The 26,600-nt window shown below is 38.4% G+C and overlaps 1 protein-coding gene across 2 annotated transcripts in view; it reads left to right on the forward strand.

The window, feature by feature from the left end:
• LOC135466269 (ribosome quality control complex subunit NEMF-like) overlaps positions 1 to 25,009 on the forward strand; it is a 32,870-nt gene extending 7,861 nt beyond the window's left edge. For both annotated transcript variants that reach the window (XM_064743681.1, XM_064743680.1), the window contains 25 exons: positions 746 to 821; positions 1,243 to 1,305; positions 1,627 to 1,704; positions 2,735 to 2,782; positions 3,887 to 4,047; positions 4,674 to 4,772; positions 5,061 to 5,124; positions 5,723 to 5,811; positions 6,367 to 6,470; positions 7,044 to 7,106; positions 7,463 to 7,633; positions 8,611 to 8,669; positions 8,892 to 9,178; positions 10,272 to 10,374; positions 10,718 to 10,758; positions 11,715 to 11,820; positions 13,812 to 13,895; positions 14,938 to 15,015; positions 15,947 to 16,154; positions 16,996 to 17,042; positions 21,249 to 21,305; positions 21,866 to 21,969; positions 22,866 to 22,909; positions 23,557 to 23,636; positions 24,087 to 25,009. In XM_064743681.1, coding sequence (XP_064599751.1) covers positions 746 to 821; positions 1,243 to 1,305; positions 1,627 to 1,704; positions 2,735 to 2,782; positions 3,887 to 4,047; positions 4,674 to 4,772; positions 5,061 to 5,124; positions 5,723 to 5,811; positions 6,367 to 6,470; positions 7,044 to 7,106; positions 7,463 to 7,633; positions 8,611 to 8,669; positions 8,892 to 9,178; positions 10,272 to 10,374; positions 10,718 to 10,758; positions 11,715 to 11,820; positions 13,812 to 13,895; positions 14,938 to 15,015; positions 15,947 to 16,154; positions 16,996 to 17,042; positions 21,249 to 21,305; positions 21,866 to 21,969; positions 22,866 to 22,909; positions 23,557 to 23,636; positions 24,087 to 24,161 — 2,389 coding nt within the window. In that variant the 3' untranslated portion in view covers positions 24,162 to 25,009. The remainder of the gene's footprint in view (positions 1 to 745; positions 822 to 1,242; positions 1,306 to 1,626; positions 1,705 to 2,734; positions 2,783 to 3,886; positions 4,048 to 4,673; positions 4,773 to 5,060; positions 5,125 to 5,722; positions 5,812 to 6,366; positions 6,471 to 7,043; positions 7,107 to 7,462; positions 7,634 to 8,610; positions 8,670 to 8,891; positions 9,179 to 10,271; positions 10,375 to 10,717; positions 10,759 to 11,714; positions 11,821 to 13,811; positions 13,896 to 14,937; positions 15,016 to 15,946; positions 16,155 to 16,995; positions 17,043 to 21,248; positions 21,306 to 21,865; positions 21,970 to 22,865; positions 22,910 to 23,556; positions 23,637 to 24,086) is intronic.
• Positions 25,010 to 26,600: the final 1,591 nt, after the last annotated feature.

Raw genomic sequence — 26,600 nt, forward strand, 5'->3', positions numbered from 1 at the left:
TTGTTGGGGCATATGTTGTGTTCACCTGAACTCTTGTCATATGGGGTCATATGACGACGGGGAGTCATTGGGTGTGTGTACATATACTGTGTCTTCTTGTGGCAAGGCCAGTCCATGACACCAAATGCTGCCGCCACATAAATATTATGCAGAAGACGCCAGACATAACACCCCATCAAGTCACATTACACTGACACTGGGCCAACCTGTCCTATTTGCTTGGTCTGACGTCTCAGTGCTGAGCGCCAAGCGAGGCAGCAACAAGTACCATTCTTAAGTCTTGACCTAAGCTTGTTAAGATGCTCATCACTAGGTCACATGAGACGTGGGGTTTACTAAACTCACTATATGCAATATCAGCCTTGGACAAGGTGAGGGAATTTTCAAGGTATCCATTCCCTGGAGGTCACGCCTTCCAATCCAGCTCTCAATGCTGTGGCTGCTGCTTTAAGTCGGGAGCTTTGAAGCAGACTTGGTGAAGAGCCGTGGTTTACACCTAAGGCTGAGGTTTCTTGATTATTGGGTTAAAAACAGCAATAAAATAAATTGCATACCAACTAATTGTAAATAATGTAAACCTGATCAGTATTGTGATGAATGTCTGTGATATTGCTGTTTATGACTTCAGGAACATAATTTTGCTCAAAATCGAGATTATAGTTATACTTCCTTGCAGTCATTTGTTGAGTTTTTGTGTTCAGTGTTGTGGTATTATTAATTATTATGGACTTATCTTTATTTACAGGTATGACGAATTTCATCCATACCTGTATAAGCAACATGCAGAAAAACACTACAAGGAATTTGAAAGTTTTGATAAGGTATTGTTGAAAACTCACTTATATTCAATATTTTGTACACTTTGTACAAGTAAAAGAATACAAAGATTTTGGTGCCCTTAGCAAGGGAAAATATTATGTGAAAACAAAAATGTAAATGATAGATGTAAATTTTTGATTGAAAGTCAGCTGTACATCTGCCATTTTATAATTAGTCTTACGTGTGTTGAATAATAACATTTTGAATTAACATACTCACTTTTAGCCCAGTCGAAAAGTGTGTTGATAAATTTATTGTTTTCTTTTATTCTTACTCTTTCACACAAATAGAGTAATTGTTTCACTTAAACCAGCAGAACTGAAAACTGTGTCCAGGTTTATGTATAATACCGACCGCCTCATCAACAGAGTAATGTTCACATAGTGCATGTCAGGTGTAAACAGAAAATTCTCTTTTGTTCAGGCAGTGGATGAATACTTCTCAAAACTGGAAGGCCAGAGACTGGATATGAAAGCCCTTCAGCAGGTGAGAAAGTCAGGTGTTCAATCCTTTGTTCATATAAATTCTTGCCTTGACAAAGTTGTAATTGTGAACAAGATGTTCATGTACATACAAACAGATGAATGAAATTAACAAATTCGGCTTTTGAAAAAACCTTACGAAATCATTGATTTGAGAATTTAACTGTAAATCTTTTAAAACATTTGCTTGTGAAAAGACTGTCAGTTGTTTGTAATATGAAGATTTGTCAGCCTACAAAGCTCAGTTTCTAGTAGATAATGAAGTAATGCAATACTTCAAAACTTTGTGTGTTCTGAAATCTTTAATTGTTACTTTCATCATTAGGAAAAATCTGCTCTGAAAAAGCTGGAAAATGTTCGTAAAGATCACGAAAAGAGATTGGATCAGTTACAAAAAGAACAGGTCAGTATAAACAAGTGTACTGTTACTTGTAGGCATTAAGAGTTAATTTATTTATTTATCTGATTGGTGTTTCATGCTGTACTCAAGAATATTTCAATTATACCACGGCGGCCAGGATTATGGTGGGAGGAAACTGGGCAGAGCCCAGTGAAAACCTATGACCATCCGCAGATTGCTGGAAAACATTCCCATGTACACCTGGAGAGGCAGCATGAATTGGACTTGAACTCACAGTGACCGCATTAGTGAGAGGTTTGTTTGTCATTGCGCCATGCTGGCGTGTTAACCACCTCAGCCATGGAGGCCCCAATTAAGAGTAAATCCATATGTTAAAATTTTGTCTGTAGATCTTTCAATAAACCTTGTGGATTTTTGCAGAACTCTGTCTGGTTTCCACACACCATAATGCTGAGAGCCATCATATAAGTAACATATTCCTGAGTACTGCATAAAAGAGAAATCACATAAATAAATATCTGTGTATAGAGAAACATAATGAAAAGAATATCTGTTGGGTAGAACTTTACATATAACTTTGCCCTCATGCCAAGACAAGTTTTATTGATATACCTTTTGTCTGATTAATGCTTTCTAAAGTGTATAACAAAAAGCATATGAGATCAATGTATTTAACAAACTAGGATCTTCCTGAGTAAAAATGTGAAGTGTGCAAGATGATTGGTAAATTCTGTGTACAAGTGTTGTTGTGGTGAAATGTTGATCACAGACACACATCACTATGGTAACAGTGAAGGTTATTAGACATCCAGATTAAGAACTAAAATAGAAAGTTGTCAGACTTGTCTACTGGAAAATAGTATATTTAACACTGTTGCGCTGATACCCTATCACCTTCCACATGGCCTCAGAAGCTCTTGTACACTATCTCTATTGTCATCGCAATGTCAGTGTTAAATAAACTATTTTCCAGTAGACCAGTCTTACAATTTTCCATTTTACATATCAGTATTATTTTGTTGAAAATACTTTGTTTGAAATTGTCATCATTGTGTTTTTTTTTTTTTTTCAGGAAGTTGATTTCTTGAAAGGCCAGTTGGTTGAGATGAATTTAGAAATGGTAAAGTATAAATGAATGAAAAAATAAATATGTAAAAATAATGTAAGCACTGAATTTTTTAATACACAAATATGCCAAGTACCATAAAGCTGACTTTAATGTAGTGCAGACTCATGACTCATCTTCCACAAATCAGTTTGTAAGTTTTGTATTAGCATTTGCTCTTACATGCATTTGTCCTATGTCGTCATGATCACATTCATCAGTGTTTAAGTTATGAGAAATGTGATATACAGTGGTTTATGAAAGCAGCCCTAGAATATTTTGCTGTTCAAAATTTGTGACTGTTCATTGAAGTTTTATTTTAAGTCAGAGTAGGGCTAAAATCTATCAGGAATAAGGTCATTTATTAGGACTGCCCTCATGCGACATTAACTTATCTTATGGAACAGAGATACACAGGAATACATACTGGTAGACTTCACAGAAAGTGTTGTATAGATGAAATTAGAAAGCCTAAAATATCGTTAACAATACTGCTTTAGTAGGTATATTTCATTGCTTAATACACTATACTCTAATTCTTCACTCTTTTCAACAGCCTCTGTAACCAACATTTTGAAACATCCTGAGAGAACTATGGGGTGTAGAGAAATAACCCGCAGAGCTTTATTGAAGCTTGCATTTTCAGTGACACAAGCAAATCATTTTTAGTGTCATTTTCATACTAATTGTTTGTATTCCAATTGTATAAATTCCAATGGAGACTCTCCCTTAGTAGTTGAAAAGGTTGAAGATTTAGAGTAACCGATTTTTCTCTTGTGTGGAGAAGAGGAATATTGTATTTAATGTTTAATGGGGGACAGAATCTTCACAAATTGGCTGGCATGAGAGATGGACATGTCTAGATTAATCTGATTTTTAGGTATGGTAGATTTATTCAAGCATTGCTGAAGCTGAAGGCATAAACCTAGGACACCTGACCTCCTCTGTTAGCCAATCAGCATCGATTCTGTGTCTCTTTAATATGTTGAATTTCCCTCATATGATACCTCCGAAATTGATACATTATTTGTCTCCCTTCTAAAATCAGTTGTAGTTATCAAATTAATGCCTTATGTAAGATTCAGACAATAAATGAAGGTTTGGTGTTGTTGTATTAAGGTAGACCGTGCAATTCTGATTGTGCGGAGTGCACTGGCCAATCAGATTGACTGGACAGAGATCCACGAGTTAGTGAAGGAGGCACAGTTACAGGGCGACCCTGTGGCCGGGGCTATCAAATCCCTCAAGCTGGACACCAATCACATGACCATGCTTCTCAGGTCAGTTTTATATGGTGCACAATGTCCCAGTTACCATGGCAATGTATCTCGTCACTGTGATTTCAGCTAGGCATACAGATCTGTCTGTAGTAAAAGATTTCCAGGTTGTTATAAGGTAAGCATCTAAGATGTGCTCATTTTACAAATGGGCTAGCCTTGTCTGTGTGGGAAAGATCAGACAATTTCTAAGAAGTGCTTAATGTTTGCTTGACTAGAAATAACTGTTCGAAGGCAAGAGAGTGGGTCACTTGGGGTTAGTCTGGTCATGTTTAAGGTGTTAACATTGGCAGATCTATTTTTTCATTTAGTTTAGTGCAAGCAAACAGGTCTAGTACTGATTGGCGGACAAAAAAAGTCAGTTCATCACTGCTACATTGGTGAATGTTGATTATTTTGTGATCTCTTGTCATTGTATGATATATAGTTACATTAGTATATATATCGGGTGTTGTTGGTTTTCACGTATGTGGGAAGGCCTGTCAGCAACCTGCGGATGGTCGTGGGTTTTCCCCGGGCTCTGCTCGGTTTCCTCCCACCATAATGCTGGCCGCCGTCGTATAAGTGAAATATTCTTGAGTATGGCGTAAAACACCAATCAAATAAATAAATAAATTGTTGGTTTTCAGCGATCCATACACAGGTAGTGACATGGAAGATGAAGACACAGTTCGACCAATGAGAGTGGATATTGACCTTAGTCTGAGTGCATATGCTAATTCTAGAAAGTAAGTATGCTGATCTGATGTCCTAATTTTGAACACTTTCATGTACTCTAGAAACTCTGAATTTATAAAAGTAAATACATGCAATGTCTAAGTATAGCTATTGTTAGCTTGATATTAAATGCACTGTGGACTAGGGCTGTAAATTGAGAAATACATGTAGGCATGTGCCTGCACAACCATGACACCACTGCCATTTGATTAGAAGCATATTTGGAACTTTCAAGATAAATAGAATTACTGGACTTTCTTAGAAAAAATATGAGTCTCCTGGGTCCGTTTATTTTGCAGATATTTTGATAAAAAGAAACAAGCTGCCAAAAAGGAGCAGAAAACAGTTGATGCCTCAACTAAGGTAACCAAATGTCCCTTCCAGCAAAACTGTTTTGATCCGTGTAGTCGTCCATATGCACTGTAGAACCTTCCTTTTTTTCCCATTGTACCATGTGACAGGCTTGAACTTAAAACCCATACTGGTGTAAGTTCAAATGAATTCGGGGGCCTCCGTGGCTCAGTTGGTTAGTGCGCTAGTGCAGCGTAATGACCTAGGAGTCTCTCACCAGTGCTGTCACTGTGAGTTCAAGTCCAGCTCATGCTGGCTTCCTCTCCGGCCGTATGTGGGAGGTCCGTCAGCAACCTGCGGATGGTCGTGGGTTTCCAGCCCGGGTTCTGCCCGGTTTCCACCCACCATAATGCAGGCGGCCGTTGTATAAGTGAAATATTCTTGAGTACGGCGTAAAACACCAATTAAATAAATAAATAATAAATCACATGAATTCAAAGTTATCTTACGTTAAGTGACTATTTCATTTGAGTAAAAAAAAGTCTGCAGCAGTTTGGATTTGTACCATTTCTGGGCCAGGCATGATTTACCTTATAATTGGATGTTTATCAATTCCATTTTTGTTTTACCTATGGATATTTTCTTTGTGAGTAATTTCTTTTATCACTAGGCCTTTAAATCAGCTGAGAAGAAAACAAAACAGACGTTGAAAGACATGGCCACTGCTGTGTCTATCAACAAGACAAGGAAGACCTATTGGTATGTAGAGTGCATGTTCTCAAACTCATTGATGAAGTAGATAGATTCTTCGGTGTAACAGGGTAGTGTATGCTTAAGGTACTATCTACCTTTCCAACTGGAGGGAATTTCCCATCAGTCTGTTGGTAAAAGCTTGGACTCCAAACCCCAACAGGGTCGACTCGTCACACTGATGTCAGAAGTGGGATGAGCTGGGGTAGCTTAAATCTACTTATGGAGGAATTTCACTTGAGTCAAGTGGTACTGTAGAAGCATGGACTCAAAACCCAAGGTCATTTTATCAAACCCCAAAAGGTTGGCTCCATCACACAGGTGTAAAACATCAGCACAAAATCTCATCATACACTGGGTCTTGAATGCTGCAGTAAGAAACCTTGTAAACACTAGTATTTCTTGATAGGCAGGATAGTTGATTTCAGAAAAAGGAAATGAGCAGGGCAGCATATTAATACATTGTGGGTGACCATGTATAAGCATATTTGGAAGACACAGTAAAACATATTTGGCAGTATTTGTTTCAGAAATTGTTGATATTCTGTTATGTATTTCTGGCAGGTTTGAGAAGTTTTTGTGGTTTATCAGCTCGGAAAATTTCCTTGTAATTGGTGGGCGTGATCAGCAACAAAATGAGCTAATCGTCAAGCGATACCTCAGATCAGGTGAGTGATTTACAGTTTCTGAGACCACCCACTCGTCAAGCGATACCTCAGATCAGGTAAGTGATTGACAATTTCTGAGACCACCCACTCGTCAAGCGATACCTCAGATCAGGTAAGTGAGACCACCCACTTACTGATTGCTGAGTCTGTCTTTGTGATAGCAAGAATAAAGAATATCTTATTCGCATCCTACGGGGACTTGAGGGGCCCATAAATTTACATCATCTGTGAGTTCTTTAGTGTGTTAGAAATCAGTTTTCCGATTCTTTCTTCATAGTGGTTCATCATATTGAATTGGTACATTACTTCACCCATCTGATGATCTGATGACTTAACAGATCAACTTCAGATAGTTACTTTGAATGGATATGTAGTTTATAGCTTCACTATAACAAGTTACTGACCAACCTTGAGTTTTGGCCTATTTCATCCATTTTCAACTGTGTTTGTTCCGTTTTTGACTTCACATTTTTTATTGTCTTGAACTGGAAGAGAATATGTACACTTTCAAAAACGCTTGTCACTTTTATTATCTAATTTTCATTTGAAAGAATTAGAAATATCTTTTTGCAGGAGATGTGTATGTTCACGCAGACCTCCATGGAGCCAGTTCTGTTATTGTCAAAAATAACACAGGTTAGTTGAAAACTCCAAGAGACTCAAGAACCCCTTAAACTACAAGCTAAATATCTGTTGATTGTCTTATAGTCTTTAAATATTGATGATCAATTTTAGCAAATTTATTCCTCTTTCTCCTGAGGATTACATTATTGGGTGACACTCTGCCTGTCAAGGCATCGAACTTAATGATAGACAAGTAGGTACATTAAATACCTCATAGTGAGAAATGTTAGCTTGAACAAAACATAATGAAAATAGTATATATTGATATATATCATTTGTATTGTACGTATACAGGTATTTGTTTAAAGTGTGACTTGGACATGTGCGGCCTCTACCCTCAGATGACCCTATTTTCCCTCTACCCTCAGGTGACCCTATTCCCCCTAAGACACTTAATGAAGCTGGCACAATGGCTATTTGTAACAGCGCAGCCTGGGATGCCAAGGTTGTGACCAGTGCCTGGTGGGTCTATCCTGACCAGGTGTCCAAGACTGCCCCCACAGGGGAGTACCTGACCACGGGTAGCTTCATGATCAGAGGTGAGTTCTAGGGGTGCTGCATAGAAGGAATGAAATTTTCTTAATAGAATGAATGAATGAATGAATGAATGAATGAATGATTATGGCGTAATGCCACATCAGCAATATTTCAGCCATATCGTGGTGATCTTAATAGAAGAGACCTGTAAATCTGTTGTTACATTTCGTTGTCAGGGCATATACTGTATATCAGCGTAACTTTTTTTGTGTAAAAATGCACCATTAGAAGCACATATTAAAGGCGAAAATATCACACTTTCGATGCCAGCACAAGTTTTTATTATAAGAAATCAAGCTTCACCAAAACAACTCCAAGTATGCACTGTAGAATGAAGGAATTCCTCAATCTTTTTTGCATATGAAAGAGCAACTTTCAGTGAAGTTGTAGCTTTTTAATTGATTTTTAAGACAAAACTAAATAGGTTGGGTTGACTACCTTCAAGGCTTCACAAGAAGTATAATTTTATCAGTCTAAACTAAATGATGCTAAATATGCTTGAATAAACACCTTGCTTGAATAAACACACCTTGCTTGAATAAACACATTGCAAACGATTATAAGTTGAAAAATTACAGTGGTAAGAATGAAGCAAAATTGAAGTGTCATTTTAAGAATGCTAAACTTCAGGTTAAATATACAGTACTTTGTATTTCCTGGCTGTGAAGATATAGCTGTGTTTGTGGAATTGGACATAATCTTTTTTAGGGTATAAGATAAACTGTATCATTTCACATGCACTTGTGTTTAATGTAGGATGTTGTTTCCAACTTGTTATAGAAGTTTTGGTGAAAGATGTATGGTGTTTGTCATAATACAACAAAATTGTGTATCCTTCCAGAGTATCACCATAATTGTTTGAAATGTACGTTGTTGTTCATCTGGCTGAAAGCAGTATAGTTAACATGTGTTTTGACAACAATTAGATTCACCTTATACATCTCTGTCATATTTTAGTTCTGTGAATATTTCCTTTCAGGCAAGAAGAATTACCTTCCACCGTCCTATCTTGTATATGGTTTTGGTTTCCTGTTTAAGGTATGTTTGACAAATGTACAGCTTTTTGACCATGGTAACTGTTAGCATTGTATTTTGGATTTGTGTGAATGATTTCATGTTGTAGTTTGCTGAATTGAATGACTGAATTGTATTTTTAATGCATTTTTGCAGATGTGACGAGTGTCTGCAGTGTGTATGTATTTATGTACAGTTTAGGTGCATCAGAGATATGAAATTTTGAAGTCTTCCATTTCGTTGTAGCTTGATGAAGGTAGTGTTTTCCGTCATTTGGGAGAACGAAAAGTGAAAACAGTTGAAGAAGATGCCATGTCGGTTGCTGACTCCTTACAAAGCGAGGTTACCGTAGAAACTAACAGTGGGCATGAAAGTGAGGCTGAGGAGGATTCTGGGGAAAGTGAGACTGAGGGAGACAACCTTGCTGCAGCTGCTGATGAACTGTCAGGGGAAGTGAAGAGTGAAGATGAAAGTGATGGTGAAAACCTTTTCCCAGACACAAACATCAGTTTACAACATGTAGAAGGGGACAAGTAAGTGACAGGATAAAATACAATTTGTCGTTACCATTTGCTTGTACTCATAAAGAAATTAAACAATATTTCCGACAAGTACAACAAATCTTTATGCCTGTTGTGATATGCACTGGAATATTTCAACTTTTAATTGCTTTTTAACATGAAGTTTTTTGAGGCATACTCTGAGAGCATTACTATGTCTTGGCTGCTAAAAGTTACTTTCTGTGAAGCTCTAAAGTTAACCAGCTCAACCCTTGTACATGTAGTTTTATCTCCAAAATAAAAATAAACATGTTCTGAAAAATTGCTTTTAAATATTAACTTTTATTTGCAAGAAAGTTGAGGAAGTAGGCTGAAGGTTTCCTGGAGTAATAATTCCAGTTAAACTTTGTCAGTCCTGCTTTTTGTGTTAGCCATGGGATCTCATTGTATCTTGGGGCCTCGGTGGCTCAGTTTGTTAGCGCGCTAGCACAGCACAATGACCCAGAAGCCTCTCACCAATGCGGTCGCTGTGAGTTCAACTCCAGCTCATGTTGGCTTTCTCTCCGGCCGTATGTGGGAAGGTCTGTCAGCTACCTGCGGATGGTCGTGGGTTTCCCCCGGGTTCTGCCCGGTTTCCGCCCACCATAATGTTGGCCGCCGTTGTATAAGTGAAATATTCTTGAGTACGGCGTAAAACACCAATCAAAAAAAAAAAAAAAAAAATCATTGTATCTTGGGGCCTCCGTGGCTCAGTTGGTTAGCGCGCTAGCACAGCACAATGACCCAGAAGCCTCTCACCAATGCGGTCGCTGTGAGTTCAACTCCAGCTCATGCTGGCTTCCTCTCCAGCTGTGCGTGGGAAGGTCTGTCAGCAACCTGCGGATGGTTGTGGATTTCCCCGGGCTGTGCCTCGTTTCCTCCCACCATTATGCTGCCCGCTGTCGTATAAGTGAAATTCTTGAGTATGGCATAAGACACCAATCAAATAAATAAATAAATAAAATAAATCATTGTATCTTATATGTCTGTCCCTGTTGTTTTCGATTAACCCAGTTTGCCGGTTGGATGTTTGTGCATGTATTAGGATTTGTCAATCAGCCCTGTGAACCTTCTGTGTGTTGAACAGGTTTTCTCTCCAGCCGCGACTCAGCAGTTCCCTATCCGTCACTGAAGAGGAGAAGGTGGAAGGAACAGAGGATACAGAGACAGACGGACAGCCTGGAGAACAGGTATGCAGGATTAACTTCGTCGGGTGAGAAGAAATGTGACGCTAGACTTGATCTACAACTTGAACTTTTGACATTGTACGAAATGAAAGACAATCTTGAGTGCTCTAAGTGGCTGAAAGTGGCTAGTCTCTAACTCGAGTCTTACGGTACATGTTTAACTTACGTTAGAGATGATAATGTCATAAGTTGCATTGCTAATGGTTTTCTTTGTATATTCAGACTGTGATGGAAATGTTTGAAAGAATGTGTTCAGCTCTTACCTGATCATTAAAAGTAAGAATGTTTTGTGATGAATGTGCAATTTAATGGTGTGTCTGCTTTCTGATTTTGGCCTGATTTTCAGCCTAAAAAACAAGGGGCAAAACTCTCAGCAAAACAAAGGCGGTAAGATATTTTTTTGAAATAATTATTTGTCACTGATTTGCATTGTCTCTGAGGGCATTGGTATTTTAATATAGAGTTTAATTGCTTTGTCGGGGCCTCCGTGGCTCAGTCAGTTAGCGCGCTAGTGCAGCGTAATGACCCAGGAGCCTCTCACCAATGCGGTCGCTGTGAGTTCAAGTCCAGCTCATGCTGGCTTCCTCTCCGGCCGTAAGTGGGATGATCTGTCAGCAACCTGCAGATGGTCGTGGGTTTCCCCCGGGTTGTGCCCGGTTTCCACCCACAATAATGCTGGCCGCTGTCGTATAAGTGAAATATTCTTGAGTACGGCGTAAAACACCAATCAAAAAGAAAAAAAAAATTGCTTTGTCGGAGCCTCCATGGCTCAGTTGGTTAGCGCGCTAGCATAACGTAATGACCCAGGAGTCTCTCACCAATGTGGTCGCTGTGAGTTCAAGTCCAGCTCATCCTGGCTTCCTCTATGGCCGTACGTGGGAAGGTCTGCAGCAACCTGCGGATGGTCGTGGGTTTCCAGCCCGGTTTCCTCCCACCTTAATGCTGGTCGCCGTCGTATAATTGAAGTGTTCTTGAGTACAGCGTAAAACACGAATCAAATAAATAAATAAATAAATTGCTATGTCTGGAGAATTCTGAAGCCTAGACATTATTGACTTGAGGTCAGATACGGCATTGGGGCTTCCAAAAATTAAACCATATGTTGGTATAAAATCACATAGAAATGAATGGTGGTTGTAAGTTTTACTAGATCTTATTTTTCTTGAGGTAATTGTTTAATATAAGTAGTAATTTTGTGTATACAGAATACAGAATTCCAATACAGAGTTATCAGGGTTGTCTGGTCTGCAGGATAAAGCTCTGTTGACTTAGTTTCCTGCATTACTATTAATTATATGTAATTTCATTACAGTGATGCTTAATAAGTGCTATGTCATTTTTAGGCAGCTGAAAAAAGCTAAGAAATCAAGAGGTCATGTAAATGACAAGGGTGACGAAGATGAAGATGCAGTGTCATGGCTGAAAACACAGTCGGAAGATCAAGAACAGGTGGGGCCACCATTGTTTTCTCCCTAATACTATTCCTGTCCTTGTCTGAATAATAATATCTTGAAATAACATGACTTTCACAACTGGAGTGTAGAATGCAAGACTGTTACATATTGGAAGTATGCATAAGATGACACCACATTAAAAAAAATAAAATCTTCATTCGTTCTATTGATATAAAATTTCAGTTTCTTCAGTACATTGAGATTTTTGATCAGAGGCAAATATCAATATTTAACCAAATGTCATTTACTTATATGATATGTTTGTAGGCAGAATCTTATGTTTTTATACCCCACTACAGTTGGAGCATCTTGATTTGCATCTGTTCAGGGAAATGGGACGGAGGGAGGGGGCATCAATTAATCTTACAAAGTACAAGTTTTGTAAACACCTACCCTTACAGACATGAGCTGTACACCTCAGTGTAAGGTATAGATGAGGTGTATGTGGGTGTGCAGCTCATGTACTACTTGGTGTGAGGCATAGATGAGGTGTACACCACATCTGTATTATCTGAGGTGTAGGCCAACTGTACCTCAAGTACACCCCAGCCAAATGCCTACACCTCAGGAACTTTGGGAAAAAACCAACACTTAGAAGATGTACCTCAGGTACACCTTGGAAACTTTGAAAGTTTTTGAGCAGTTTTTGAATATGAGATAATGTATCTTAAATACACATCGGCAACTTCGAAAAAAATCAACCCCTAGAAGATGTACCTCAGGTACACCTTAGAAACTTTGAGAGTTTTTGATTATAATTTAGTGGTCATGTACCTCAGGTACACCTTAGAAACTTTTTTAAAGTTTTAAAACAAAAGATCAGATTTCGACATTTTACTTCAGACAAAATGGTGAGTATAAAGTTGCAAGTGTTTTTGTGAAAAGAAAAAATGTTTAGTAAATAAATATAAGCCTTTGTCTCACCCTATACTCACTTGTCATTCAGTCCAATCACAGAGCATGGATATATTTGTCCCTGATTATTCCAAGATGGCTGCCCAGAACAATGTGCGTGTTCTGTAAGACAGGTGGGAAGTTGAGGGTCATGTGATCACCCTTTTAGAATGGCTGCCCAGTGTTAAAGCACTGGGGAAATGGTCACTTTTTGCCACTTCGCTAGCGACCAGTAAGGCTTAGTTAGGGTTCTCTGTGGCTTAGGTGGTTAATGCGTTAGCGCAGTGTAATGACCCAGGAGCCTCAACAATGCAGTTGCTGTGAGTTCAAGTCCATCTAATGCTGACTTCCTCTCCGCCTTAAGTGGGAAGGTCTGCCAGCAAACTGCAGATGGTTGTGGGATTAACCCCGGGCTTTGCCCATTTTCCTTCTTAATAGGAACCCACCATAATGCTGGCCACCGTCATAAAAATGAAATATTCTTGAGTATGGCATAAAACACCAGTCAAATAAATGGCATAGAAAAGGAGTAGCACTAAATTTTGATCAAGCAGCTAGAAAGCTGTAAATGTGGATCACTGTTGTTGTTGTAAAAGAGCTGAGATTTACAGATACTGTAAACAAAGAACGGCATGCACTTACAAACTTACTTAAATTTATCTACAATTTATACGGCCAATATTTAATTACTTTGAGCTTGTTTTCTGTCAAAATGAAAGTGAAAATGGTGTACATTCACCTTGCCTGTAAGCATGCACCACAGCTGTACCTTAGCTACGCCTCAGGCATGTTATTTTTTACCTAAAATTTATAGGGTAAACCTTCTGTGAGGTGTACTATAGGTGTGCTTGAGATATTAATTTGCGTAATTGGCAATACTTCAGATACACCTTCAATACACCTCAAGTATACTTTAGACACACCTCAGTTCAGATATCCTACACCCCAACTGTACACCTCAGATGTGCCTGATGTATACCTCCAGTACACCTTATAATGGTAAGGGTAGTGCAGCATTTTGTCTGGGTATTGTTACGGATGTGACAAGCTATCCTCATTATCAAGGTGGTGAACAAACTAATCTACTTCTAGGCCACTGAAGTTTCAACCACAGAGGAGAGTCCGCAACCAGAAGCACCTAAACCACAGCAAGCACCAATCAAGAGGGGACAAAAGGTGGGTGTTTGGCTGTGATACAGCTAAGGCTATCTGGACAGGTGACCTGAACTGATTTAAAGGATGTCCAAGTTTGGGACAGCCAGAAACGAATGAATGATTATGGCTTGAAGCCATATCAGTATTACAGCGTATGTATACAGCCATACACTGTACCCTGCTGAGCTGTGAATAAAAGGATGTCCAAGTTTGGGTCAGCCAGAAACGAATGAATGATTAGGGCGTGATGCCATATCAGTATTACAGCGTATGTATACAGCCATACACTGTACCATGCTGAGCTATGAATAAAAGGATGTCCAAGTTTGGGTCAGCCAGAAACGAATGAATGATTAGGGCGTGATGCCATATCAGTATTACAGCGTATGTATACAGCCATACACTGTACCATGCTGAGCTATGAATAAAAGGATTGATCAAATACTTTGCATATACTGTCTCGGTCTCATAGTATCAGTGGGTTTATAGGCAAAATGCAGTACATGTAAAAGCATCTCCAAACCTTAGTGACACCTCATTTAATAATGATCCTGGATCCTGGAGTTAGATTCAAAAATTGATGTAATTATAAAATAATGTAAACATTATTATGAATATATTTCTAGTCATTCCAATATTTGGAATATACCAAAGATAAACCTAGCTATTTAAAAAGAAATATTTGTTTGCAATGTGCCCTTAAGCTCATAATAGCATTTTTACCTAGCATATGAACACAGAAACCAACTTACATGAAGTATACAGACATTGCTGCATTCTGACCCACATGATAAGGTATCAAATCCTTTGAAATCACCAGAAGACCTTTGGATAAGATGACACAAAAGTATATACTGAATTGAATAGAATTGAAAGTTTATCCACCATACGTAAATATATGTATAATTGCATATTTTGTAAATGGCGGGAATAAAGTCTGAGGAACTTCTTCTATCCCTGACTCATTATTATCAAATAATAATGCATGCTTGGTGAGCATTTATTGATGGTTAATATGAGAAGTGTAAATAAACCATCTGAATTGTGGCATTTTTGTTTCTAGAGTAAGTTGAAAAAGATGAAGGAGAAGTATGCAGATCAAGATGAAGAGGAGAGACAGTTACGCATGGAGATTTTGGCTGTATGTCTATTTTTGTTAACTTTCACATACAGTATTGATTAGTTTCTGCACCAACATGTTCATTTACAACTTTGTGCGTTTTATGTTGTCATTGTATGACCGCATTGTGTTGCCTATAATGCAGTTCATATGTGCTGTAAACAGCTGCCATTTGGTAAATCCAGATGCTGAATTTGCATATAACTGTTGTGTTTAACTTTTATGGTGACTTTGTTACATGTGTGTGTCTAGATACAAGTAAATGATCAACATCCCTTGGAATAAATCCGTGTGCAGGTTCACCGTTTGTACTGATCATGAAGTATGAAGTATCATGGTGGTTCTCGCATCCTCAGTAGGCTATTAGCGTTGTTCTGGATTGCCCGATGAGATTGCGGGTTCAGATCCAGCTCTGGTTAGCTCGTAAGTGGTGGTATTTTCAGAGGTTTGTCAGGTAGCTGGCAAAGTGAGGTGGTTTACTACAAAGGGAACTCCGGTTTCGTCCAACCTTAAAACTGACAAATATTCCAACAAGGCTGCAGCCATTATTGAGGAAACAGGAGTTGAACATGCAACTTAATTTTTATCAATAATTATTGGAATAATTCTGAAAACAATATCCAATACTTCCGTTACTTATGGTTTTTTCTTTTTTGATTCAAAAACTTTCAGTTAAAAGTGTGAACTCTTTATGGTGGTAGTTATGTACAGTGCAGACAGTAGGTAATGTCAGCGGCCTGAAGCAAATTTGTGTTTGTGCTGAAAAAAACGTTTTTGACTGCCAATTGAAAGTCCTTCAAATTTAAACAATTTAACAGCATTGTAATAGGGCCAAATCAAAGAGCAACAACAAAGAAATACTGGACTGATGCATTTTACTGCACTGATACATCCTAACCCAACAAGAACCTGTACTGGAGTGGTTACGTGTGAGCATATGTTCTCTCTTTAGTCTGGTGGAGCGCAGAAAGAGGACAAGAGAAAGAAAAAGAAAGGCAAGAATAAAGCACCTCCTGAAAAGGTCAAAGTTCAAAATGTGCAACAACAACAGAAGGTCAAACAGCACTTGTTGTTGCAACAGCAGGCTGAACTTGCCAGACAACAACAGGCTTCATTGTCAGGTGTTACAGAGGAGTTCGCCAGAGACCAAAACACACTAGGTGAGAATATGTGCTAAGATAATATGTTTTCTATAATTTATTCTGTTTTTCTTTTTTTCGCAAAATTGATGTTTAGAAGTTTATTTTCTTTTGTGATTAGTGTTCTGTGGTGTTCACCAGCTCTCCAAGGAGAGGGAACTACATTTATTTATGGAAATTCTGGGTACCTGTTCATTGTTAAATATGCTCATTAACATAATCATATGAATATGCTCGTTAACATAATATGTGGGAAGAATGCTGGGGCATTCGAGTACAGCATTAATCTTACACTGGTATCAGGCATCAAATTGACCTTTGGAAATTTTGAGGAAATTTGTGTACTGTAATTCGTCAATCTTTTCACATGTTTGCAAGGTGTTGTTCAAGCAGATACTGAAGGTATTATACTGTGTTTACTGATAAAATTATACTTTTTGTGAAGCCCTGAAACTGGCCAATGAAAAAGTTGTGAAAAAGTTAAGGAATTAGGGTATTCATTTTCTTTCTGGGCCTTTGTTGAAATCAATGGCTCACATGGAGCAAGAATTTACCTTCTGCCTACACATGTATGTGGCCCCCATCTTGACCAAAGAAAATGTTTTTTTTTTTTAATCCACCTCTGGCTGCTGATTAAAGTCAAGAGCTTTAGAAGGAAGGGTACGTGTAGTGGTTTACCTTGGGCACTCTGGTTTTCCTTCACACATTCCACATTCCTCCATCCATGAACCACACCAGTCATTGAAATGAAAAATTCATGAAAATGGAAACATCAATGAAATGAGTAATTAAATTTGTACCTAATCACCAGTGTTGTAATCAAGGAAGGTTGCATATACATGTATTTGGACTGTCATTTCAGAAACTCTATCTTCTGTAAAGCCGAGTCAGATTGTCAAACACGAAGAGGTAGGTAATTACTGATCTGTCGGTTTATATGCCTGTTGATAGTACAGAATATGTGCTGCTTTGTTGTGCTCACTCCGACATTTGGATCTTATGTGTGTGCAGGGCAAGGTATGGAGTGAGTGAGTGCTTGGGGTTTAACGTCGTACTCAACAATTTTTCAGTCATATGACGACGAAGGAATCCTTAGGGTACATGTACGTGTAATGTGCCTCCTTGTTGCAGGACAGATTTCCACCGCTCTTTTATTTAGTGCTGCTTCACTGAGACGACTTACCAAAGGCAAGCAAGCTGCCCTGCCCGAGCCATTATACTGATACGGGTGAACCAGTCGTTGCACTATCCCCTTCATGCTGAACGCCTTTTAAAGTCTTAGGTGTGACTCGATCAAGGATTGATCCTGGATCTACTGGTCCCGAAGTGGACGCTCTACCAACTGTGTTATCCGGGCCAGTCGGCAAGGTATGGATCCTACGATCAGAACTTTGTAAAACCATTTAACTCTGCATCGTTGTGCTCACTCAGACATTTGGATCATGTGTGTGTGTGTGTGCAGGGCAAGGTTTGGATCGTACGATCAGAACTTTGTAAAACCATTTAACTCCACTTTGTTGTGCTCACTCAGACATTTGGATCTTGTGTGTGTGTGCAGGGCAAGGTTTGGATCATACGATCAGAACTTTGTAAAACCATTTAACTCTGTCTGCTTCGTTGTTCTCACTTAGACATTTGGATCTTGTGTGTGTGTGTGCAGGGCAAGGTTTGGATCGTACGATCAGAACTTTGTAAAACCATTTAACTCCACTGCGTTGTGCTCACTCAGACATTCGGATCTTCAGTCTAAAGACTGATTTCATGCTTTTTACTCAGAATTCAAGAAATTGAAAAACATTCACATTTTTGGGAATGGATCAAGTGCAGTTTTAGTTAAGGTATTTGCATGTTTATTTCTGATAGGTTGACTTCATGTACAAGGTACATTGAAATTCCTCCAGTTTCATAATAGCCTTTTCTCTTGATTGACAAACATGTACTGGCTGAAACCGTTAGGTAGCTCATGTTGTACCCTGAGCATCTTATAACAGGGAAAGCAATGTTAAACAAAATGTTAGGGGCAGTATCTTAAAAAGTACTGAAGGTTTAGAGATTACTTTGCACGCATAGAGCACAACAAGATGAGTGAGTGCTTGGGGTTTAACGTTTAGTGTTTGAGGGGGATATTCCATCGTTGATTCAGTGTGTACATATTAAATACAGTAAATGGCTGCATTCCTGACTTAATGTATTGTGTATTAGAATCAGAGTTAAACAAAATGATAGGGGTTGTATCTCAAAAAGCACAGCATGTATGAACCTTAAGTTTTACATGCAAATAAAGCGCAATAACACAAGGGGAATGTCCATCGCTGATGCTCTGTGTGAATATTAATTACCTTAAATTATCAAATTCACGTCTTTTTAGTTCATTATGCATTGAGCTGAAGTTTTGCATTCATGTAGATATCTCCTACAGGCATGCTCTTTGGTAGCCTTTGCTACCAAATGTATGTTTGGTTTCCTTTCACTGTATGGGTAATCTTCAAATTATATAATAAGACATGCCTGTAAGATTGTACGTGGAATTTTGTGGTTTTATGAGTTGGTCTTTACTTATGACTATGCTGTTGTTGTTTTGTGCACAGCTCCAATTCTTTCTTATAATGTCAACACAATTTCCTTGGGAACTAGGATATTGATGTAAATACACATTTTACACTTGCAACCGCAAGCAATCAGTTTTACACTATACATAGTGTTTATATAAATTAAACATGGAAACATTTTGAGTCAGCGCCATAATTGGCAGGCAGTGCCATAATTGGAAGAAAACCACTAAGTGGAAGGACAAACACATTGATTAGACATTTGAGGAAGGCTGAAGATCCAAATTTAGATAGCCCTGAGCATGTCTGGCCTGCTGTACATAATTGCCCACTGGCTATAAACACCATAGATCCATTGAGGGGGTCATTATCATCCCATCATTCACCAGTCCGTGCTAATTGCACAAGTGGTACAGTACCTGTATTGGAAAGTACGGGCCAATTATCCTGGTAGACACCTTAGAAGCTGCCATGGGAGAGGGATTCACTATTCCTAGATGTGTGTGTTTGTCTAGAGTGCAGTTCATTGCTGAAGGAGGCTGCCAAGAAGGTCAACCAGAATGGTGGAGATGGGGTGATATCCCAGACTTCAGTTGTTTGTTATTCGTATCAGACATGATAATCAATACATTGACTACATACAGTTGTATATGTGAGAAAAGACTAGTTACCTTTTCTTGCTTCTCTGAAAAAGTCAGTCTGGTTGGTGTCCTTGTGTTCTGTTCGGATATGTCATAGTAAATTCTTTAGTGTTCAGTCAAATACATGTATTTTCCACATTGTCAGTTCTTTCACAGTTTTGCATAACAATTTGGCCTGGAAATTAATGATACTACCTTGTCAGTTCTTTGCAGAATGCACTGTAGTGCACAGTCCATCAGCAAGTGTTTTCAGGCTGGTCATTATTGGATATGGCATTCTGCTGATAGAGGTTATAAATGGCAGCAGCATATTTGTACATTCACGTGTAGTTACCATTTACAAGTAGTTACCATCTACATGTAGTTACCATTTACATGAAGTTACCATTTTTACCATGACACTGATTTACTGATACTTTGTTCATTTTCTTTTCTTTACATTACTTAGTGGGAAGACTAATAGTAAAATATTTAAGCTGGTATTTCCAGTCTAAGTGGCGTTATCTCCGGCTAATTGAATGGTGTCTTTATGCATTGGTATATAACAAACTGATTTAGAAAGAGTAAATTCTTCATAGCCATCAATATTTTGCTTGTACACTATATAGCATGCACACATAAATGTGCCAAATGTAGTCAGTCAACCTTGGACAATATTTAGCTTGCATGTCCTGTGTTTTTTAACATAGCTCTACAATTTTTAAAATACACACAGTACACATATAGCTCTTTTAACACAGTGATATTCAGCTATATGGCTGTAACATCTTTCTGTCACATGACATACAAATGTGGGGGGAAATTTCATTTTTTCGTAATTTGATCGAAATTTGCGACAACAGCATACCTCAGAAGATAAAAATAAGACAGAATTTGTAATCAAGACACCAAAATGTCAGGTAACAAGTTTATAATCTTTAAATTCAAATTTTTTGATTTCACATAACATCACTTCCACTGTATAAGTTAAAACTTAATTTGCATACACATTGCATTCTTTTTCTTTTCAAATAATGTCCAGGAATTGCTTGTTATGTGTGTTAAATTTTGATTGGAGTCAATCGGATTTGATATTCTGAAGAAAACGATTCTCAAATGATTTCACTTCAGCTCAAAATGGCCGCCAGGTCACATGACTCAGGTCACCCAAATTTTTACTCACCAAAGTTCATCTCAAGATCCACCACATACCTAAGTTTCACGTAATTCTGTTGAGCCTTTTCAGCTGTGGAGTTTGTTCAATTTTGAAAAATTTGAAAATGGTTGGGGGTGGGGGGGGGGGAGGGGTTCTGACATGTACTACTTCCAGTTTGCTGACATCATTTCCGGTTATGTAGAATTTTTCTGATTGCCATAGAATGATATTATGCCTTAAGATTGCATCTCTAGCATAATCGGTTAAGGAGATACACCCACTTCCCATTCTGATGATGTCACTTTTAGAAAAATGACATTTTTTGGAATCAGCATTCAAAACTTCATCAGATATTTGCCGGACATCATCTGTAGAAGTGTAGAAATTATTAGCAAAAGCTGAAAATTATCAGCAAAAAAAGACGAATTTTTTTGTCACGTGATCTATTTACCCAATAGTGAGCTTGTGCAAATTTCAGCTGAGAAAGTTTTCGAATGTGCCTAGGCTTTGTGCAACTGCAGTTTAAATTTCAGCTCAATCGCACCAGCTGTTCTGGAGAAAATTTCTTTTGTTTGGCATAAATCGATTATGGCTGCCCAGTTACGCAACCAAGTGTTTCCAAAAGCTAAAAAGCACAACTTTCCTAAAACGTACTGAAGTTTCAGGGATGCACCATGTGCTACATTTTTCTCACAAAATTGGGGAGAATAATAATAATAATCCTAACAATTTCAGGTGAATTATGTTTGTGTGGTTTGTGATTGTAATCTTTGTGGAATCATCTTTGCAGGATTCTGAGTCAGAGGATGAGCAGACTGGGAAGGAAGAAGACAAATCCCAGGCAGATGTAAGGGAACGTTTGTGTGTAGAATATTCTTCGTGTACACCAAGACCTGTTATAGCTTACTTATGGCCAAAGCTGTTTATATATAAATCTAAAAGTTGTTTAAGTTATGCAAAGGTGCAATTACAATTAAATTCTCTGTCTTGTCTCATCATTTAGCTTCCTACATTCAGTGGTTCACAAATACTTATGTGTCCTAATAAACAGTCCATTAATTCTTCGTGTATATATGCAACATCTAAGAGTCATTTTGTCTTTGTAAACACCATATTAAGTACTGTGTTCAACATCTTAGTCTTTTTGTAGACACTACATTAAACATCTTGCACCATTTTAAGGTACATGTGTTTAGTGTCAGGTAAAACAATAAAAATTACATGTACATGTGAGAGCTTGTCTAATTTCTGAGGTCTGAGTTTCTGAGCCCTTTCAATGAATTCATTCATTCATTCATTCATTCAGTGCCACTTGTGTAATCTAAAACCTGCTTTTTAAAGTTCAAGTTGTTTCATGATTCATCTGTTCTCTATGTGTATATGTAAATATGTTATTTTGTTTTTCAGGACACTCACATCCTGAACCTCTTGACTGGAATACCTGTCCCAGAGGATGAGATTCTCTTTGCTATACCAGTGTGTGCCCCTTACCAGGCGATAAACTCTTACAAGTATGTATCACTATACCAGTGTGTGCCCCTTACCAGGCGATAAACTCTTACAAGTATGTATCACTGTACCGTTGTGTGCCCCTTACCTGGCAATAAACTCTTACAAGTATGTATCACTGTACCAGTGAGTGCCGCTTACCAGGCGATAAACTCTTACAAGTATGTATAACTATACCAGTGAGTGCCCCTTACCAGACGATAGATTCTTACAGGTATGTATCACTATACCAGTGTGTGCCCCTTACCAGGCGATAAACTCTTACAGGCATGTATCACTATACCAGTGAGTGCCCCTTACCAGACGATAGATTCTTACAGGTATGTATCACTATACCAGTGTGCGCCCCTTACCTGACGATAAACTCTTACAGGTATGTATCACTATACCAGTGAGTGCCCCTAACCAGACGATAGATTCTTACAGGTATGTATCACTATACCAGTGTGTGCCCCTTACCTGGTGATAAACTCTTACAGGTATGTATCACTATACCAGTGAGTGCCCCTTACCAGACGATAGATTCTTACAGGTATGTATCTCTATACCAGTGAGTGCCCCTTACCAGACGATAGATTCTTACAGGTATGTATCACTATACCAGTGTGTGCCCCATACCAGGCAATAAACTACAGATAAGTGTCACTGCAGGAGACAGTGCACTTTTCCATGTCATAAGTACATGTATCTCTGTTCTGATTCTTCCCAATTCCAGGCCATGAATACAAGGGTGATTTGTTTGAAATATTTTGACAGACAGTGTATATCCATAATCATAGAACTGTTTTCATACATGTACAAGTATATGTAAGTTCTTGTTGGGTATAAACTGTATGGTCTACATGATAACGGTTTCTGTTATTTTAACATCATGTGGGTAAATTTTCATATGTTTAAGGTACAAAGTCAAGCTGCTGCCTGGATCAACAAAGAAGGGCAAAGGTAAGCTTCCGTCAAGACATGGTGGTCTTTGTTATTTTTACGATCCATGGTGTATCACTTGCAAAACAGTAGTCAGATATATGGATGAAGGAGGGTGTGCAGAGATAAGAAAGTGCACAGAAAAACAACAGCCATTTCTCAAGTTCCTGACTATAAACAAACACATTGGCAGCTAGAGACAACCTCATCTCTCAAGGGCTAAATTGGAAACTCGTAAAACTCCTTCCTGCATGTATGAAGACAGCCCAGAGTTGTGAACTCATGTGTTCTTTCCTTTATTACCTGACAATTATCAGTGTACGTGTGCTTGTAAAACATATATGAAGTACACATGCACTGCAACATCACAGAGGAAAATGAAGTGTTCTAGTGTCATTTGAACTGTCTGTGTTGCTTTTCCTCGAGTCTCCCATTGGGTGTATCTAGGGCCTGTTGAAAGATAAACATAGCCTTTGAATCAGAACTATAATTGGAGCAATAATTGGACACTATATAACTTAGACACTTTTAATGTAATGTATTACTCCTGGTTCATAGTGGGATGTAAATGTTCATAGCATCTCATGGCAGCATGACTTTCCTCGCTGTCAGTGTCAATATTCAGGGACTATGCCAAAGGTTTTAAAACGGTTATATTTCTGTTTCAGCTACCAAAACTGCCATGAATATGTTTATGCATGAGAAAGGGGCAACTGCGAGAGAAAAAGATGTCCTGCGTATTATGAAGGTAGGACTGGCCTTATTACTTGGTCAAGCATGCTGTTCTTTGATTGATATAATGGATAAAAGTTAAACATTAGACATGTATATCTGTGTATTTACATGTACTTCATAAGCTGATGGTAATATTTCAAGGGGGGGAAAAAGACAAAAAAAAAAAAGGCTGTAATTCATGTGGCAGTAATAATTTAAATGATTGAAGATTCATTTTTAAATTAATACTACACTTGATGATTATATCTTGTCTCTGAAATAGAAGGTTGATAATAAAATTTCAGTCCAGTTTTATGACATTGGACTTAAACCTTATTCTGTGATTTAGGGGGTTTAGGAAACCCCTTTGTTGTGATTCAGTGGTGTGAAGCATTTTAGGGATCAGAATGAGAATTTATGCATGAAAATCTACAACTATTGACTGAGAGTATCAAATCAGAAAAAAATCTGTTTCTGCTTGCAGGATGTGGACATGTCGAGGAATATCCCCGGGAAGGTGAAAGTTTCTGCTCCAAATCTCCACAAACAGCGTAAATAACACTTTAAAGTTGTCCTGTTTATATTTTGTACAAACATTGTATATACTTGACTGAAATTGTATACATATTGTTAGCATTATGTGATTACAAACTGATGTTAAATGTTTCATTGATATTTATCAGTTCATCCAGTGATCTTGGTAGTGGGATGTGGATGTGATTGGTGCAATGCTAACCTGTGAGACAGGATCAGCTGTGTAATTCTATCGTATAAGCAACCTACACATGGTTGTGGGTCCCCTTGGGCTCTTCCCCTTATCCCCCCCCTCCCCCACCTCCCTTCATACTAACTAGTTCCCCCCCCCCCCGCCCAATCTCCTCTCATACTAACTAGTTTATATAACAATTAAACGATACAAACCTTCCATATCTCCTACTTTCTGGGAGATTTTCTGGAAGAATCATAACAAGGTTTTGTGTCAGAACTAGTCACTTGTGCTTCTAAAAATCAATCAGGCTCCGCAAGCAGATGGTCGTTGACCAATAAGGTTCACAGGTCAATTCAAGTATTTGTTAGTTGGACTGCAGATTTGCATTCAGAGATTTCTGCTGATTATACTTGTCGAAGTGTGCAGGTTTTAACTAGGACACGTGACCTGTGAAAGTGTATAATGTCAAATAAAGTATCTTTGAAATATGTCTCTTCCAAGGGTGTTCTTCTAATAGACTGCTTATAGACTTAATGTAGCTAATGTCGACCTTGTACAAGCTTATGTTCAGAATACATGTGGCTGTACAGTGTTAATGTGAAGGCATACGTGAGTATTGCATTCACATCTGGAATTATATAAGACAGTAATTACCTTGTTTTGTACTAAATAAATTATAATGTATGTTCATCATTTGACACAGTTGTCAGCCTTGCTACTTTCGTATGATGAATAAGTGATAAACTGCAATATGGAAGTTGTCCTGGGCATCATCTCGAGGACTTTGCTGTTATGTTTTACTTTATTCAAAATTAAGGGGCTAATTACACAAACCTATTCCTGAGTTAAGCCAAAATTTCAATGCCTTGTCACATTCTTATTTTTTATGGTACTGGAAGATCCAGTTTTAGTTTAATATAAAATTAGTGAGGTGGTCAAAATTTTTATTTCAGAGTCCAAAATAAGCTCTAAAATCGTATTTAAAATTTTGACTTGGCTTTGCGGAATGCGTAACAAAGTTTGTAAGATGCCTCAATTTTTGAAAAAAAAAGTGTTCAAAATTTTAAGGCTCAGAAACCACTTTTTAATTCGTATGTGTAATGTCTGAATTTGTTGGTGTCTGATGGTTAATACCCATTGCTTCCCTGTCCCTGGAGGTCGGGAGTCCTGGGAAGAACCCGGGTCATACAAAAGACTTTGAAAAAGGTACTTGTTGTTCCTCGCTTGTCGCTCAGCGCTGAGAGGTTAGATCAAGGAAGAAGGACTGGTTGGCCCGGTGTCAGTAAAATGTGACTGGGTGAGGCGTCATGTCTGGTGTCTTCGGCCTGATACTTCAGTGGCAACAGCACTTTGGCGGCATGGACTCACCTTTACACAAGAAGACACAGAATTACACACTTACAATTCAATACTGAGCATGTGTATTTGCCCTGTCATCGAGACGTATTTATCCCAGACTATTTTCTGTGGCCTAACGCTACGTTGGAATTATTTCAGTTGAATCTAGATGAGAACGCGTAAGTGTCGGGTTCCCTATTGCATAGCGTGTGACACGAAGATCACTTTTCCCATAACTCATCAGTGTATTCGTCTTTTTTCATAACATCATGTCTTTCCTGAACGTCACAGTGACGATAGTTCTGAGTGATGGTGTTTCAGGTTTCCCTAATCCTGTACACGATAACGCATCATAACCGCCATTGACGGGTACGCCTGTTCTCGAATGTTTTGTCATTTGTCGACATGATGTACAGTTTGTAGACATTTGATGTATTAGTTATAAAAATAGCTTCTCAATGATTTGTAAAGGCTTTGAGCAATGTACATGACAATACAAAGTTTAACTGAGTGCGGAAAAGGATTGGAAAACAGGAAACGCTGTCACAAATTGTATACCAATGGGGGATATACATTGTGTTTGTTTACTTGTTTTATTGGCTAATAATGTGGACCGTGTACCCGCCGTGAAGGTCACAGACGCGGAAACTTGGTAAGGGGTAAAATTACAGTTCCTGAAGCCTGGGCAGAAAATGAATTTATATAATTGATTGGGGCTTGAAGCCGGCGCTCAAGAACAGTCACTTATGTAAAGATGGCGATCAGAATTATGGTCATCAGTGTACAGATGGCAACAAAAACCGGCTAAGATTAGCCACTGGCCAATTAGTGGAATCGTTTGTCCACGGATTTGGTTGTGAATTTAAGCCAGACAGTTTGTCAAGTTTTTCTACCCTGTCGTCTTCCACCATATAAGTCTGAACTGTTGGGGTCATTGTATTATTGCACCAC

Source organism: Liolophura sinensis, chromosome 6, assembly GCF_032854445.1.
Source record: "Liolophura sinensis isolate JHLJ2023 chromosome 6, CUHK_Ljap_v2, whole genome shotgun sequence".
In the NCBI taxonomy this organism is placed as follows: Eukaryota; Metazoa; Mollusca; class Polyplacophora; order Chitonida; family Chitonidae; genus Liolophura; species Liolophura sinensis.